This window comes from Zootoca vivipara, chromosome 1, assembly GCF_963506605.1.
Source record: "Zootoca vivipara chromosome 1, rZooViv1.1, whole genome shotgun sequence".
Lineage (NCBI taxonomy): Eukaryota > Metazoa > Chordata > Lepidosauria > Squamata > Lacertidae > Zootoca > Zootoca vivipara.
The window spans coordinates 69201411-69218251 of NC_083276.1; the positions used below are offsets into that span (position 1 = coordinate 69201411).

The 16841-nt window shown below is 41.7% G+C and overlaps 1 protein-coding gene across 2 annotated transcripts in view; it reads left to right on the forward strand.

The window, feature by feature from the left end:
• Window positions 1-2154: 2154 nt before the first annotated feature.
• Window positions 2155-16841, forward strand: part of LMO1 (LIM domain only 1) — a 109341-nt gene continuing 94654 nt past the window's right edge. The window contains exon 1 of one of the 2 annotated variants that reach the window (XM_035119726.2): window positions 2155-2348. In XM_035119726.2, coding sequence (XP_034975617.1) covers window positions 2327-2348 — 22 coding nt within the window. In that variant the 5' untranslated portion in view covers window positions 2155-2326. Of the gene's footprint in view, window positions 2349-9778; window positions 10069-16841 lie in introns of those variants that run through there. The other variant, XM_035119717.2, reaches the window with a different exon arrangement.

Here is a 16841-nt window from a genome sequence, read left to right on the forward strand (position 1 = left end):
CCTTCCTTCCAAGTGGTCCATAATTTGAACGTGGTTCATCAAGAGGAACCATCCTGAACCAATAGTCGAAAACTAAAGGGCTGGCAGATGCTCTAAAACCTGGGATGAGCTGTTAATATTAGGGGTTTATATATACATATATATAGCCAAATGGATTAATGGATCAGCTCATGCACTGCATCAGGAAACAAAAAGAGTACCTTCCATATTTCTGTGCACAATGGGGACAGTAACAATAGAAAGAGAAAATTCCTAATTGGGTGCAAAGGTGGGTAGCAGTGGAAACAATTGCAGCTCCTTTTTAAAGACAGAAGATCACAGGAAGAAGAAGAAGAAGAAGAAGAAGAAGAAGAAGAAGAAGAAGAAGAAGAAGAAGAAGAAGAAGAAGAAGAAGAAGAAGAAGAAGAAGAAGAAGAAGAAGAAGAAGAAGAAGAAGAAGAAGAAGAAGAAGAAGAAGAAATAGGTGCCTTCCAAGCACCAAGTCCTATATCTAAAATAGGGGAGCGAGCGAGAGAGAGAGGAGACGGAAGAGTGTGTATGCACTCGCCTATAATTGTTGATTTCAGTTTGTATTAGTTCTGCCTAGTCTCTTTTCAGCACTTTAGTTTCTGCTAATGGAAAATCAAGCCCATTATATGGTAAACGTGGGAAGCAAGTACATTAATAGTGGGCACTGACATTAATTCAGATTGTAAACAATTCACTACTGTTACCACTACATGCTAAATTATGTGTCATTTGTTGCTTTCATAGGGCTATTTCCTTCACGGCTTTTTTCAATTTTTTTTGTAACAGAAAGCATAGAGATTTTTCACAGTTGTCTGCTCTGATAAACAACTATTTTGAAATCCTCCCTTAGACCCTAAAGAAAAACAAATATTACTTGCAAACGCTTTCCAACCCAACCATGTCACCGAAGTTCATTGCAATTCAACTCTGACTCTGTACTTCGAGAAAGTTAAGCAAGGCATGGGGGGGGGGAGGTGTGGGGAATAATCGGATGCAATAGGTAGACAGAAAATAGCGCTTATTTATACTGGAGCACGTGTGTCAGCGGTGCTTCTTTCCCCCAGCTATACACACACTCTGTCCCCCCCCATTCCCCCCTCTCTCACACACACGCACGTATATGCACGCACGCACACACACCCACTTTAACTGTGCTTTTGTGTTTTGTCAGAATTAATGAGAAAAGTTCCCTTGCCCTAGGGGTAATTAGTGTCCTTGGAGTTAAATAAGCTAATACTTAGACACCTCTGGCACAGGCAATTATGTTTGTGTATTGAATAATTGATTCAAAGAGGGGGGGAAGGGGGGTTGCTAATCAGATCTGAGCATAATGAATTGATTTAATTAACAGGGGAATCTGAGGGTCCCTGGGAAATGTGTGCATTTATTCAGCAGCAGGAGAGAGTGCAGGCACATAAATTGAGAGAAAGGGCAGCAAGCAAACGCATTTGCTTCAGCGATAGGCTCGCATCTTTCCAGCCTCTCCTCCGCCTCCCCCCGCCCCCCCCCCGGCCGCCGCTCCTCTTTTGAATATAATTTTAGATTTAGAGTGAAATCAAGAGAAAAGCACTTTAGAAGCTTGTCCGGCTCTGCAGTAGCAACAGCCAAAGAGGGTTTAGCGGAGGATCCCATGCGCTTGCATTAGGATCATTAGGGGGCTCTTATTGTTATTATTGTTATTATTTCGACTGCGTGGAGGTTACAGGGAAAAGGACGAGCAGGAGAGAGAGAGAGAGAGAGAGAGAGAGAGAGCCCTCGATTCGTCTCCCTCCTCTTCTCGATGCGTGCCATTTCCAAACTGGCATTCGAGTTGTAGCCCCAGAAGGAGGGTGGGTGTCTCTGAGGTTGCTGCCGCCACCGCCGCCGCTACCGCTGCCTTGGGGAAAAGAGAGAGAAAGCTAGAGAGAGGGGGACAGCGATCGAGCAAGAGCGAGCTGGCTCTTCGGGGGTTTGCCTCCTGTAATTCTAGCTGAGCGCGATCTGGGTTAAAAGTCGTGCAACTGTAGCCGGCTTGGCCGGGGTGTGCATGTGCAAAAGGGGGGTGGGTGGGGTGGGCGGCTGGGGGAGAGCGGAGGAAAGAAAAGGCGAGAGTGTGGGGTGGGGTGGGGGGAGAAGGGGGAAAGAAGAAGAAGAAGGGAGGACGCCGAGCCGGGCGCATTCCCCCTCCCGGGCGGCCCGCTTTGCAAACACTCCTCTCTCTCCCCCGCGTGCCGCCGCCTTCCCTTTTTCCAACGGAGCGGAGGAACAGCGAACCGGCGGCTTGGAGGGCGAGCCGGCCACGGAGACGGAGCGGCGGAGGCAGCCGATCCCCGCCACAATGGTGCTGGACAAGGAGGACGGTAGGTGGCGGGTGCGGCGGGGTGGGCGAGAAGAAGCAGCAGCAGAAGGGGCGGGGGAGCTGTGGAGAGGAGCGAGCGTGGCTCCCGCTTGCCCTTTCCACCCTCCGTGCCTTCCTCGCTGCTGCTGCTGTGCAGCTGGCAATAAGGCACCAGAGCCGCTTGAGCGGAGAGAGAGAGAGAGGCTGCCTCCGGGCGACGTGCGCGCGCGCGGGGGGCTGGCTGAGGGACATTTCTGCAAAGTGCACGGTCCGTCCCCTCGGCGTCTGTGCAAAGAAGAAGCTCGCGGCTTCTCTCTCTCGCTTTGCCCTCCCGCCTTCTGGGCTAGGATTCCGAGGATTTGCAGGGTGCTGCTGTCTTGTCTCTCTCCCCCCTCGACCGTCACAGGACCCCGAAATTGTCATGTTGTGAAGGGAAGCGAGTCCCTTCCCTCCCTCCCGCCTGCTGCTGCTGCTGCTGCTTCTACCACTTTCTTCTTCCGTCCCCGGATTAGCTCGCCTGTCCTTTAAAAACCCATTAGTTCCTCTCGCGAAATAATGTCGCCACCTTGCCTCGCTCTCTCTCCCGCCTCCTATTATTGAGGAGAGCCGGCTTGGCTAAACGGCCTCGCCAAAGGGCTCCCGGGTGTTTTCACGGGGAAACGGGGTTACTTTTAAATGCTCCAGAGAGCGCTTCTGAGGCCGAGCTGAAGGGGACAAGGTGTGCGTGGAGAGGAGAGGGAGGGAGGATAGTGGTAACTGCGTGCAAGTTTCTGAGAAGCGTGTGGTTATTGTCAAGACTTGCTGGGAATTCAGGCACTTGGGGGTAGCGAGGGGTTTGAGGCGAGAGTTAAAAAGACTATATGAGTTAATGAAAAGGGCAATTGCTGAGGAGGAGGAAGGGACGTCGCCTCTGAAGAGACGGGGGGGGCTCTCCCAAGGGGTAAATAGGCTCCTGGAAGTTGGCGTGTGGTGAGACTCAAGCGAGGATAAGTTAAGAACAGTGGCGTCTACTTAAGCAGTAATTTTAGCTGTCAGACCTGGCTGTAGCACTTTTTTGAGTTAACCATCTGAGGCGGCCTTTGTCCCAGCTGCACTTTAAAACAACACAATAAAGTCATGGAGCAAAGCTTGATTTTTCGTTTCCCCCCTCTCCCTCAAGAATATGTTGCTTTTTTTTCTCCTTTTACAACAAAACTATTTGTAAGCACAAACCTAATAATGCTTCTCTTGATCATTGCGCAAGGATTACTGTTGGGTTTGTTTGTTTGTTTAAAAAAACTTACTTTGTGAGAGTGCGTCCTTTTAAGTTTGAGAGAAATCTCTCTTCTGCTTTTGCAGCTGGGAAAAAAAAAGATTGCTGGTACTGTACACTTCTCAAAATGCAGCATCCTTGGACATCACTGCATCTCGACAACGTGTTGGGTTGCTGTTTCTTTTCTTTTTTCGAGGTGTGCACCTAAGGTCTCAAGGTTTACACCTAAAACATGTACAAGTGTTACTGTAAACAAACAGGTGCTCAAAAACCCATGTACAGCGCAGACACTTGTGCCAGAGAACCAGGTTGGATGTGGCTCCTGCCCGAGGGTGAAATTTGCTTGCAAACTCATGAGAACATAAGAAGAGTGCTGAATCAGGCCATTGGCCCATCTGGTCCAGCATCCTGTTCTCACAGTGGCCAAGCAGGAGAGTCCCCTCCCATGGTTTCCTAGCCTAATATGTGAAACTGTTCTTTTAGTGTGTAAGAGGGTCTGGGGCTGTACCATATTTGCATGGCGCATTCATGAGCAACCTTTTCCTCTTCTGAGTTTTCATTTGAAGCATCAGGGCATAAATATTCCCTCACAGAGCATAGCTAGGGAGCACTGATGCTTTGCCTTTGCAGCACCAGTGTTTCAACACAGAGTTGCACCCTCTCATAATTTCTTCTTAGTCACTCAGTCATAGGGCTGGAAAGGCTTTTTTCGTTGGAGCTTACTTCCAAGTAAGAGGGCATTGCATTGTGTCCTTAAGCATCAAAAGATGCTCAGGGCCATGAAAGAGAAATGCTGTCCTTAGATGTAAAATTATGTTTTGGCCTTGATAAAGTTATGGGAGGACTTGAGTTTGGGACATGAAGTCCCCCCTCCTCCCCCCCCTCCATGAAAGTACTGTTAAAGTAGCATCCCTTTATGTGTTCTGCAGGAACATAATGGTAAGAGAAAAGTTTCTTCCTCCTGCTTTGCACACACTTTCCATTTCCAAGGATGTATCTTCTGAGTAAAGCTTAATAAAATGGAAGCATTGCCTTCTCTGACTGAGGTACCCAGTTATGAAAGCTGAGAACCAATGATATAAACTGGGGGCGGGGGGGGGGAGCGGGAGCACCATCCTGTGCCTGTTTCAAGACTCTGCCTTAATACCAGAGGGCAGAACTTTGCGCACTTACAGAGGTTAACCCATCTATGGCTGTGCACTAATCAGGAGAGGAATCTGGCTGTCATACATTGAAAAATGCATGAAAGTTAAAATTTGTATGCTATTTGTAAGGCTATAGAGCAAGGCTGTGGGGCAAAGTAAATCAATCAATCAATCAATCAATCAAGCCCTAGCTCCTGGTTGTTAAAAGCTCTTAAAAATGGTTATTACCAGGTAGGAATTAAATATCTTTTCATCTCTATGAGAGAAATGTGGCATATGTTTCTGTCCCCAGTACTGAGATCTCAAATATTTTCAGGGTAGGTATGCCTAGTTGTCTAGATTCCCAAACTGGAAATTCTGTTGGCAGATATCTAAAACTTAAACACTGTTGTCTAAATCTTGTTTTCTAGCAGTTGAGGTTTTCCCTGACAGTCATCAAAACTTAGGCCTCCGTCATAACAAATAATGTCTGTATCTATGAACAAGTTCATTTAGGACTTGGGTCGAATCCCCATAGTAACTACATATGAATTTTAAAAAGCCTCCGCCTTGTCTATTCCCCTAAAGACAAAGATGTAAGAGGTTAACTAATGTCAGTATAATTAAGCAAGGTTAATTCATTGCTGTTTTGTTCCTGTGGGATTTTACTTGCATTTCCATCTGCTCTGGTTTTGATGGTGTGAACTGCACTAAATCATCCGAGTGATGTTGAAATGTTACAAATTTTGTTTTACTAGACAAAAAAAAAAATGGGTCTTTTTTTCTTGATCCTTTTAAATAATAAGCTGGGTGACATTATGTCCTCCCTTAACTTTTTTTTTTGCCAAAGGGAGCCTTCCAGCCTATATCTGTTTAAATCTGATTGACGGGTCAAACAGCATGATGCTGCCTCCACAGAGGTAGTAAGGGAAGCAGGTGAGCTACTAGGAAAGACTGAGATCTAAGGAGAGTTTCCTAATGGGGGTATTTGGGTTCTTTCAAGTATTGCAGACATACTCATTAAACATAAGGAGCTCAGGGGCTGGAATGATGGTGGTGTAAGGAAGTGAAACTAGAAACATTGATTATCCAGACAGTTCTCAACAGCCCTCCTTCCAGGAGCTCTCACGAATGGCTGTATAAAAGGAAATAATGGGGATGGTAGTGAAGGTAAAGAGGAAATTAGAATGGGATGCACTTAAAAAGAAGAAATGTTAAGGAACAAACCCCTGATGAGAGGGATGTGGAGATCAGAGTAACAAACTGAAGCGGCGCCTGGGAAATTTTTCAGAATTGTTTGTAAGGAAGTTATTCCAGCAGAGAAATTTACGTCTGTTGAAATGTGTCTCAGAAATTACAGGCAGAAGCTGGGAAAAGAAACTTGAAGGTTTTGCCCCCCCCCCTCCTCCATTGGGGGTTTGCTACACTAATATTTCTCTTACTTCTTGATTGGGCTCCAGTTGTTGCTAATCTGCAAACATTAAAGGGAATGTCCTATTGCTACATTAAAAGTGAGAGAAGTGGAAGTTTTTATTGGCCTTTGATATTCCTCTGTAAACTAAGGTGGAGAGATCGTGTTAATGATACTTTCAGGAAGTCTTGTTTATGGGCAGAAGGTCAAATTGTCACTTTACCTCTAACAGTCTTATCATTTCATCTCATAAAGTATCAGCAATTTTTTAAAAAAACCTAATAAAGTCAATATTATGGGCTGTCCTTTGACAAACTTTGGTTTTTGAGATATTTTCTAGGAAATGTTTTCTAGGAAACTGGTTTAAAGGCTGTTCTCCAGCTAGGAGAAGACTGCAGTGCACCGATTTCTTCTGCATTACTAAGATCTCTGCAGATCTAGTTCTGGAGCATGAGAAGAGAACTGACTTGATAATTATTTTATTTTTAAATTTTCTATCCCACCTTTGGAAGCATATAGTTTGCACAGTTGCTGTTCTTTCAAATCTGATACTTTTTGTGTCAGATTTGTATCCGTGTTTTTGGCAAATGTTCATTTTTAGTACAGGTATAAGTAACTTGTTAATTAACATCCAGGCAAAAGTCTATTTCTGTTGGATAGGACTCAATAATATTCCAAATACGTGAAATGACAAGAAGACAAAACTGTCACAATCTTGATTTGATGTCTCCTGGCACCATGTCAAGTTGTGTCAGTGAGGTACCATCACGTCCTATAAGTCCTGAGTGATCTGATGTGATTAGATTGATGCAATAGAATGTGATATTGAGGTAGTGATGGGGAATCTTATTTTAGGACAGAAGCAAAGGTAAAAAATTGGGGCTGAAGGAGCAGATTCTGTGACCTGGAATGTATAGAAACTCAAGTTATACTCATGTGGACTAGAAAGAAATTTCATTTTCTTCATCTTTATTCCTTCTTGGGTGACTATGCCTGTGCAAACCAACTCAGTGCCAGGTGTAGATCCAAAGTTGGATCAATATGGACAGACTGCTTTTGAATTGCAAAGGATTCAAGTCCTGTTCACTGAGTCAATTTGGTGTAGAATAATATGACCCATTCTAACCTTCGTTTAACTGAAGGTGCTTCGGTTAATAGTTTGAGGCTACAGTTTGGCCAAAGTTAAGCACTTTTCACTCACACTGATTTCAGGAGCAGAGATTTTAAAGCAGGCTCTTCACTCTTCCGTTGAGATCAAAGGGATTTTAAAAAATGCTTAACTTTGGCTGGATCCTGTCCTTAGTTTATTAGCATTTTAGAGAGCATGGGCAGGGGGGGGGGGACGACCAAGGATGCCAAACAGAATGAGTGGAGGAGATGTTGAACTGGGTAAAATTAATAGATGGAATCGTGTTGATGTCCTGCTTCTCATTGTAGTTTCAATTGAGGTTTACAATAATGGGATGGGCTTAGGGGACATTTAAGTCTCCTGTTCCCATGAAATGTAATAACTTTAACTCTCTCTCTCTCTGTGTCTCTCTGTCTGGATATCTCTCAAATGATACTGCTGAAGGAAATCTGTGGTGGTCTAAAGAGGGAAGCAGTGTTTCAAGAAACTTAAAATTTGATAGCTATTAAAGTTTAACAATGTGTTAGAGAAGTATTATATTTGCTTTTATGATTCATTTAAAAGAACCTCGAAAAGGATGAAACCTGACAAAATAGATGCTGTGTATACTTTTTCAATTTGGCAAAAGTGATGCTTTCTGAGGGCATTTAAGGACCAGATCTAAAACCTCAGATGGTTAGGATTGCTGGAAATGATAATGACATGCCTTCAGAAAAGAAGTGTATTTGGGATTGTAGCATTAACATCCCACTGACAGTTGTGGCATTCATGCTATAACATAAAAAAAATAATTCTCGTTTGCAAATGGGCAGTGGCCAAATGAGAAGGGAAGTTTTAAGTATTGAATGAAATGATTCTCTATGCAAAATGATCTATTTAACATCAAATACGTTCAAGGACTGTTAGGATTAAGCATTCAAAATGAAGGGGAAAGGCAAAGCCATTTGAGTTGAGGATAAGGAATCTAATTAAAATAGGTATTAAGGGTATCTGGCCTGAGCTTGCTATCGTGCTTTTAAAAGATGACTCTTGTATCTGTTGTAAAGTAGAGGGAGAAGTATAGCGGAAACTGGAATGAAATGTTTTCTGGGATTAAAAAGGCAGTCGGAAACTTGTTCTTTAGCACTGAGTACTTAAGAACCTCATCCTATAAGTGTAACCCTTATTTCTTGTGATAGAAATATCTGAACACTTCTTCAGAGAGTACGTTTTATTTGTGCAAGTAGGGAGCATTTCGTTTCAGATTTTGGTTTCAGCACCAGCAGTGTAAGCTATCATAGTGAGATAATGTAGAAAGAATGAATTGCAGAAGAGAACCAGCTAGTAAAGGATTCCCCATCTTCATCATATCTAGGTGTTATTAGTGAAAAACATCATGATTAGAAGGTCTCCCAATTCCCTGCCTTCCCCTGTACCCAAGAGTTCAAGTTTTAGATTAAAGCATATCGATGTGAATGTTGTAGTTTGTGTGCAGTGTTGTGTCAAAATGTCAAAGTGGGGTGTGTTTTAGAAATGAAGTGATTTTACAGAGGAAGCTGCCAGAACGGCTTTCAAACATAGAAATATAACATGACTGTAGGATTAGGGTAGAAGAGTCACATTATTCAGATGGTAAAGTATTTTGCATAATGACTTACCACCTTTTTTTTTTGTGGGAGGCCATGCATGTGAAATAGCACCCATGCGCACCCCCACATGTAAGGCTACAAAAAGTTATTTCACACTGTATATTAAAACAACAACAACAGCCCGAGGTTGTTTTACTATCTCAATAAAGTGGGATGGGGAAATTGGGGGAATCTGCCCTGAAACTCCTATCTACTACAGTGTACAGAACTGTGTTTCTGAATGATAGCCTATGGCCTGCTAGACGCAACCAGTTATTTCAAAGTACAGTAAGCAGGAGAGAAAGAGAAGTATTTGGGGGGGGCAGGGGGACATGTGTGATTAAATACAATTAATAATGCAGATGGTAGTTTACTGTACAGATATCAAGGATATTTTTTTCTCTTCTACTGAGCATCATATCAAAGGTGCACTCAATCAAATAAATGAACCAATGTAATGAAAATGGAGAGCATCAAAACGACAAAGTTAATAGAAATGCAGCGTAGTTGGTGCTCTCTGGTTATAGCGCAAACGGTGCTGCAGGTGGTGCTGCTGAGCTGGAAAGCTTTAAATTCTCCATTAAAACCTGACAGAAGAATAAGCGGGGGTCCCTGGGAAATGAGTGCATTTATTCAGCAGCAAGGGTGCAAAGCTCACACAAATGGAGAAGCAGAGGCAGCAGTAGCTAGGCTCAGATATTTTCTCCCCCCCCCCCTCTCTTTGAGTGTAATTTTAGATTGAGATTCAGCTTAAATCCAAGGGGAAAACACTTTATAAGGCTGAAAGCTGTATAGTTGCAACAGCCAAGGTTATGGGCTATCAAATGCAATTACATTAAAACAGATTATACTGTGCAAATTGAGCCATTTAGAAGGTGAGAACCAAAGAAACAGCTCTGATCCCCCCCTTTTTTTTCTAAATTGCAGTTTTAGTTCCTTGCAATTCCAAGGTACGAAAGTAGGTGAGACTGCTTTTGTATCTGCAAAGTGCTTCATTTTTGAAGGTAATTCTAACTGAGTGCAATCTAGGTTAAAAGCTGGACAACTGGATAATTAGAGCTCTCTCACTGCTAGAGGACAATCAGCCGTACGTGGCAGCTCATCTTGGCTCCCACGTAGACTAGCTCTTTTCTGCCTTGAGTGGAGGCTATTGGAGACAGAGCATCTGCACCCCGACTTCCTCTGAACCCTGAGATGATGGTGCTGGACAAGGAGGACGGTAGGTGAGCTGAGATTTTGTGGGCATCACTCAGCATATTCACGTATGCTGCTTACATGCAGTGAATGAACCTTAAGCGTGCTTTAGTCTCCTGTCTCCTGTTCATTTTATGACCCTGTCTGATATAACAGCTTGCTCCCTCCTCTGCTCTGGCTGCTCAGCAAAGGGATGAAGCAACTCACGCTGCTTTACTTTTGGTTCTAGTGAAGGCTAACAAGTTTAAAAACTGTTTAATTTTAAAATAACTGCGGGAGGGTCCCCCCCCCCTTACTGACAGCATCTTGCTACCCTGCTTGCTGAATTTATTTTTGTCATCTTAGTATAGTTTCTCTCTCTCTCTCTCTCTCTCTCTCTCTCTCTCTCTCTCTCTCTCTCTCTCTCTCTCTCTCTCTCTCTCTCATATTTGCTAGTTGAGAGAGTATTCAGAACTCTGCATCTCTAAAATGCCTCTTTCTCTGTAGCCAGAAACTTAATAATTACAGTTGTGAATGCACATACTAAATGGTTCTTGGAACAAACATTTTGGTAGGAAAGAGTTGATTTCTTTAAACATAAACGTGTGTATGTGTGTGTGTTTGGGATCTCCTCTTGTTTTAATTTCTGATGCTAACTTATCCCTTGCAAAGTGTAAATGAACAGCATACAAATACAGCAAAGGGTTCAAAGGCAGATGTGGCATAGTTGTGTGTGACTGTGAAATGACCTGTGAGATGCAACTTAACACTGGTGGTTTCTAGGAAAAGTACGGTAAGTGAGAATGACATGCTGTTTACAAGCAGAGTGTGTGTGCCATACATCTGCTTCAGCTAGGTTTGGTGTGCCTGTGATATAGATTATCGTTGGTCAAGTTTGAGGGTAGCGTATGAAATGTTGCGCTTGGAATGCAAAGGGGCAGCTAGTAAGTTAAAAGAAGTGTGAGAGTTCGGAATCCTCCCTCCCCTCTTCTGTTCGTTTCATTTTCTCAAAAATGGCACAAAGCGAACTAGAATGTTCTTCCAGGGAGAAGTTGTGTGTTAGGTTAAATATTAGTTCTTCATATGGTGGTTTCATTTAAGCACGTTGTCTCCTGCATTTACCAAGTGACAGCCGTTAGGTGTTTATTCATAACAGTTTCTGCTATCTGTTGCTGAATAGCATGTATGTTGGTTGGGGAATGTGACGGGTATCAATGGAGAGGGTGGGGGGACCCACACTGGATATGGCAGGTTTTCAGTGTGGAGATCAGCAGCAGCAGCATTATTATTTTTTTCAGCCCTCTTAGGATGATAAATGTTGCTGTTGAAGAAAGTGCTCAACATAACTTTTCATGCAGTTGGTGTATTATTTAAGGCAGCTCTGAATATTAAAATAAAGCAGTGTTGATTGCATAAGATTGCTAGTTTACAACATGTGCTAGCTCAGTTTTTTTTAAAAGGCAGAAGTCTTACACAAGCATCTGGGAATACGTCCCGTTGAACTTGCTGGAGCTTCTTTCTGACATGCATAGGATTGCACCATTCATGTCACTCTTATAAAAGGTAAGTTAACACGAGAGTGGGGTGGGACAGAGATAAAGCAACACCCTTGCATTTAAGAAAATTGATTATGCACGGATGTGTTTCAGGATGACAGAAAGTCTTTTAAATTTTGTGTCTGCCCATAGATCATTTAGGTCTTTCTCCTTGGCATGTAGTGAGGCATGTAGTAATTTGGATGCTAGGAGCCCCCTGAAAAGTATTGCAGTATTTAATGCATACACTGTTTTGATCTGCTTTACATAAGTTTAATAGTGCAGTGCTTTACATCGGTGCAGTCCTATACATTCAGAAGAGAGTTCCACAGAGTTCAGTGAGACGTACTCTCAGGAAAGTATGCAACCTTACTGTCTTTTTTAAACTCCTTTGATGCTTATTTGAGTGTATTAAAATGTCTCTAAAATTCTTAGTTTGAGCTGTCAGTCATATGCACGGGTAAAAGCTTCCATCTAGAATCTTGTATTAACTGGATATGTGTGATGACAGAAGTTTTTCTACCAGTTCTGTTTGACTTTATGAAAATGCACCGGTGCTTAAAAAGTAAGTCATCCAACAACATTTGTTCTAGCCTCTTTTCAATAATCAATAGATCTGGCTTCAAATAACAACAAAATAGTTATTTAGTATAGATTAGTATAGGTTAGAGATAACAGTTTTGCAGAGAGAGTTGAAAGTGGTATCACTCATTTTTGTTAAGCACCCCAGAAACTCCACTTACTTCTTTCGTCGCGGTGTGCTTTTGGTCAAAGAGGTGTTTCAGGTTTTTGAAGCACTGTAAAACCCTGCAAATCCTGTTTGCAGGATGAGTGCACACACCACAGGCAACAACATCTCTATCAGACCACTCTCCCCCCCCCTTGAAAAAACCTGGCAGAATTAGCAAAGGTATTTCAAAGTGCTTGATGATGATAGACGCTTGCTGAATGAGCATTGTTGTCATTGCTCTGTCCCAGCTTCTGCCAGCCTAGCAGTTCGAAAGCATACCAGTGCAAGTAGATAAATAGGTATGCCTGCGGCGGGAAGGTAAATGGTGTTTCCATATGCTCTGGCTTCCGTTGCATCAGAAGCGGTTTAGTCATGCTGGCCACATGACCCAGAAAACTGTCTGTGGACAAACGCTGGCTCCCTCGGCCTGAAGCAAGATAAGCGCCGCACCCCATAATCGCCTTTGACTGGACTTAACCGTCCAGGGATCCTTTAACTTTTTACCTATTGTTGTTCACAATATGTATTAAAAAATACATATAGAAATGTAACAAATTAAATTATGCTGTTGGCTTATAATTCTAAACGCTATTAGAAAGGAAGGCTCGTTGTAGCCTATGTGTCTTACTTCCAAGTACACATGGTTAGGATCAGGCCCAAACCTCCATGTGAATAGGAAATATTTACCAGGCTGACCTTATTTTTTACTCACCCACAGTAACTGTACTGATTTCTTTGTTTCCCTTCAGAGTTTCAAGTATTCAGAGGAAAGCAACATCTTCTATGGTTGAAGTTTCTTGTTGTTTTTTAGTTCACACTTAGTTGAAGGTGTTGCACCGTTGAGACAGAGTATGGTATCAAAGCCAAATATATATATATGTATAATGGTCTTTCTGAAATCAATAGGACTTGCATAACAGTACCTGAGATCTCTGCTAGATTTTTTTTGGGGGGGGGGGTTGATCTAACTAATACATGAAGGAAAAAGAAAATGAATTGTGTGCAGGAATTTAGAAGCATTGTTTCATATGTTAAGTGAGGGGTAAGTGAGGATTGCAGTTCAGAAATAATAGAACTCCCACCCCACTCCAGCCACCAAATTAAATATCCACATATCAAGTTAAACTCAAGTGCTTTGATATATCTGTTGATATACCATTGGTTTTAAAAAAGGAACTTTGACAGTTACTCTGCCTTTACTACCTAGTTTGATTTGCTGATTGCCTTGGACCACATTGTTTACATTTTTTTTAGGAGAGGGGGAGTTTGCCAGATGCTTGGAGTAATGAATATCAAATATTTTTTAGAGGAATGGGTAGGTTAACTGCTTTTGCAATCCTTTACAAAATACTTATTATACAAAAATGGTGCAAACCTCTACACCCGTTAATACCAAGAAGAGAATGAAATAGCAGAAACCTGAACTGCAAAAATCAAACCCTGAATCTGCCCAGTCCCTGTTTGTATATAAGGACTGATGGGCAACGAGTTGGTCATTCACAAAGGTGGTCAACACCTTAGATCAAATGATCACCATGACAGTGAATATATTTGGAATTCATATAAATTTATATAAATTTATATTTGAATTTTGCTCCTAAATGGAGTCTCCAGAACTTTAAATATAAATTCCAAATTTACCATATTGGCCTGAATATAAGCCTCACTTTCCTCCCAAATTCTGAGCATCAAAAAGTTAAAGTACGGCTTAAATTTGCGACCTTACAAAAATCGGCTTTTACAATATTGTTGTTGAAACAAACATACGGTAAAATGGAATGGGTGTGAGTGCCTGTGGAATTTTAAGGGAGCGACTTATATTCGGGTGTAGCTTATATTCGGGCCAATACGGTACATGAATTCAAAATATATTCACCTGTCATGAGACATGAGCATATCCCCCAAAATCACTCCATCAACAGCATAAACCTCTGCAAAAGATAGCTCAGTTGGTAGAGCATGAAACTTTAATCTCAGGGTCATAGATTTGAGCCCCACATTGGGCAAATGATTCCTGCATTGCAGGGGTTAGACTAGAAGGCCCTAGTGGTCCCTTCCAACTCTACTATTCTATGATTCTGTGAAAAGCACTAATTATACCTATTTCCAAATCATGTATTTGAGTTTAAGTTCCGAGTGTTGGAATCTTCAGTTTTTCAAATTCAGCCTTTGCATGTAGGTTTCAGTTTGATGCTTCTAATTCATTTCATTTTGGAATTGCAGAAGGAATAAATCGCTGGTGTTACTTAGGCGTGCTATTTAGTTAGCACTGTGTTTTTCTTGAATGATTTTTTTTTTTAAAGTAAAAGTAACAATATGTAAGGGAGAGTAGATACGGTTGAAGGTTGTTAGCAGTTGGAAACATCGGCCAGTTACAGAGCAAGACATTGATCAGCATATTGTAGCATCCATAGCTCTTGAACAGAACAAAGGTCACAGTAGCAGGAAGGATCAAGATGAGTTAGAGAACTCCAGGCACTTGACGTTGGGGTAGATTTCTCTAATAATAGTGAAAGTCAAAGCTTGCAGATAAATTGATCAAGAAGGGACAATCCACTTGATGTAAGGTACCATTAACAGCACACTTACGGGCATTTAAGAAGGCACTTACAGAGTAAAAACAAACCTGAAGTGGGGTGTTGACGGTATTGAAATGTGGGAATGAGAGATATCTGGTGTATTGATAGTGAAGAAATGGATTGGGGGTGGGGAAGCAAGTGACTCTCTCTAAAATGTCACCTTAAGCACCATTCTGACTGCTTTCTACTTTGAGAAAACGATACGCATGTGCAACATTATGGGGCCATTGAACAGGCACTTCTGTATTGTGCGTCCCTCCAGTCCTCCTATGATGATAAATCTCTTTGCTTTGGAATAGATGCATTTCCAGGAGATATCCTGGTAAAAGTTATCTGTAATTACCTGCGGCGAATTGCAAAAAGAATTAGAAATACATTGCTGCTGAGGGACACTGTAATGTACCTAGTTCAGAAAATTATGCAGTCTACTAGGAAGAATGAAGATACTTTGTTAAAATGAGTGTTAAGAGTATCAGTTTATTAATTGTATTTATCATTGGCAATGCCAGAAAAGGAAAGAAAAAAGGAAAGGAAAGGTAGTTTTAGCAGTGGTAAAAGTAGAAATAGATAAGTTTGTAGTTCTGGCATAACATAAAGGAACGCCACCAAAACATCACTCTTATGTAGTGGTAGTAACATCACAACATTTTAGAAGAACACACAATTCAGTTTCAACACTAAATATTGGGGATTGTCACATATCAAACTGGTAGTACTGGTTTAAAAGTAATTCTTGGTTTAAAAGCAAAAGTCAACCTAAAATGAGTGAACAAGGCTGATGGCACATGTCTGAATGTAATAAACGGAATAATTGTATGTGATTGAAAACATAGCTATTTTGGGGTCCCACTCTAAGTACAGCACTGACTTTTTAGAACAACAATCTTAGAACAGGCAGTTCAAATGTGTGCAGCATACAGTATGTCTGGACAGAAATTTATTCCTCAGGGTCTTGAGTCAGTGGTACTTTAACCAATCTATTTTCTCCACCCAAAAGGAAAATGAGGTGTTCTAAGAGCCATAACAACGAATACATGTGACAGCAGAGAGCCTGGATCAGCCCCTGGACAGAGAATTTGCTTTGTAAGACCTGGGTTCAAAGCACAACTTTGCCACAGGTTTCCTAGGTTACAGTGAGCAAGTAAATATTTTCTGTCCCATACTCTAAACATGGGAATATTCAGAGAGTGTTTGTGAAGGAAGAGTGAGCTGAAATTTGTCAAGTGCTTGGCATGTCATTGAAAAGATTGACTGGAATAGACTTTCCTTTATTTTAAGGTAACATCAAGGCTGTAATCCTGTGATTATGGGCTATGCTTAAGGTTCATTTGAATCAACGGCAACTGCATGCATGTTGCTGCTGTAGGATGTCAGCAATCATTTGACTGGCTATGCTTGCAAACCCAGTTCCTAGAACTTTTCTAGGGAACAAACACATAATGAATAAAACCTGAGGCTGGATCCCTCCTTCAAAGTTGTGCTCTTAATTCCCAGATGTTGCTGTTTTATGTTTGAAAACAAGTTTGGATACTCTGTTTTGGCATGAAAAGTATGCACTTAAAGGTTTACTTTTAACTGTAGTATGGAAGAATCTTTGAAACACAGGGATACAGACACTATCTTTCAATGGACTTGTATTCAGTGTTCATGTTGCACTCACAAGAGATGATAAAATATCAATCTCTTTGCTGTAGCAGCTCTTATGAAACACTGGAACTACAGAATCTTCAAAAAATGTTCCTTTTAAGAGCAGTACATTATTAATAAAGTAGTCCATTAGGTCTGGTGATAAAGGGTCAGAGAGTCTGAAATATCTGTCTCTCAAATGGTTAAGGAATTTATCACGGTTGGAGGATTAATTGATTTCATTTGGGAAGCATTTTAGGTCTTCACATTTCAAGTTCAGAGGTAGCTGTGCTCTGTAAATGTGACTTTCCTACTGGAAGTTCTTGTTTAATCCACATCAGATCATAAA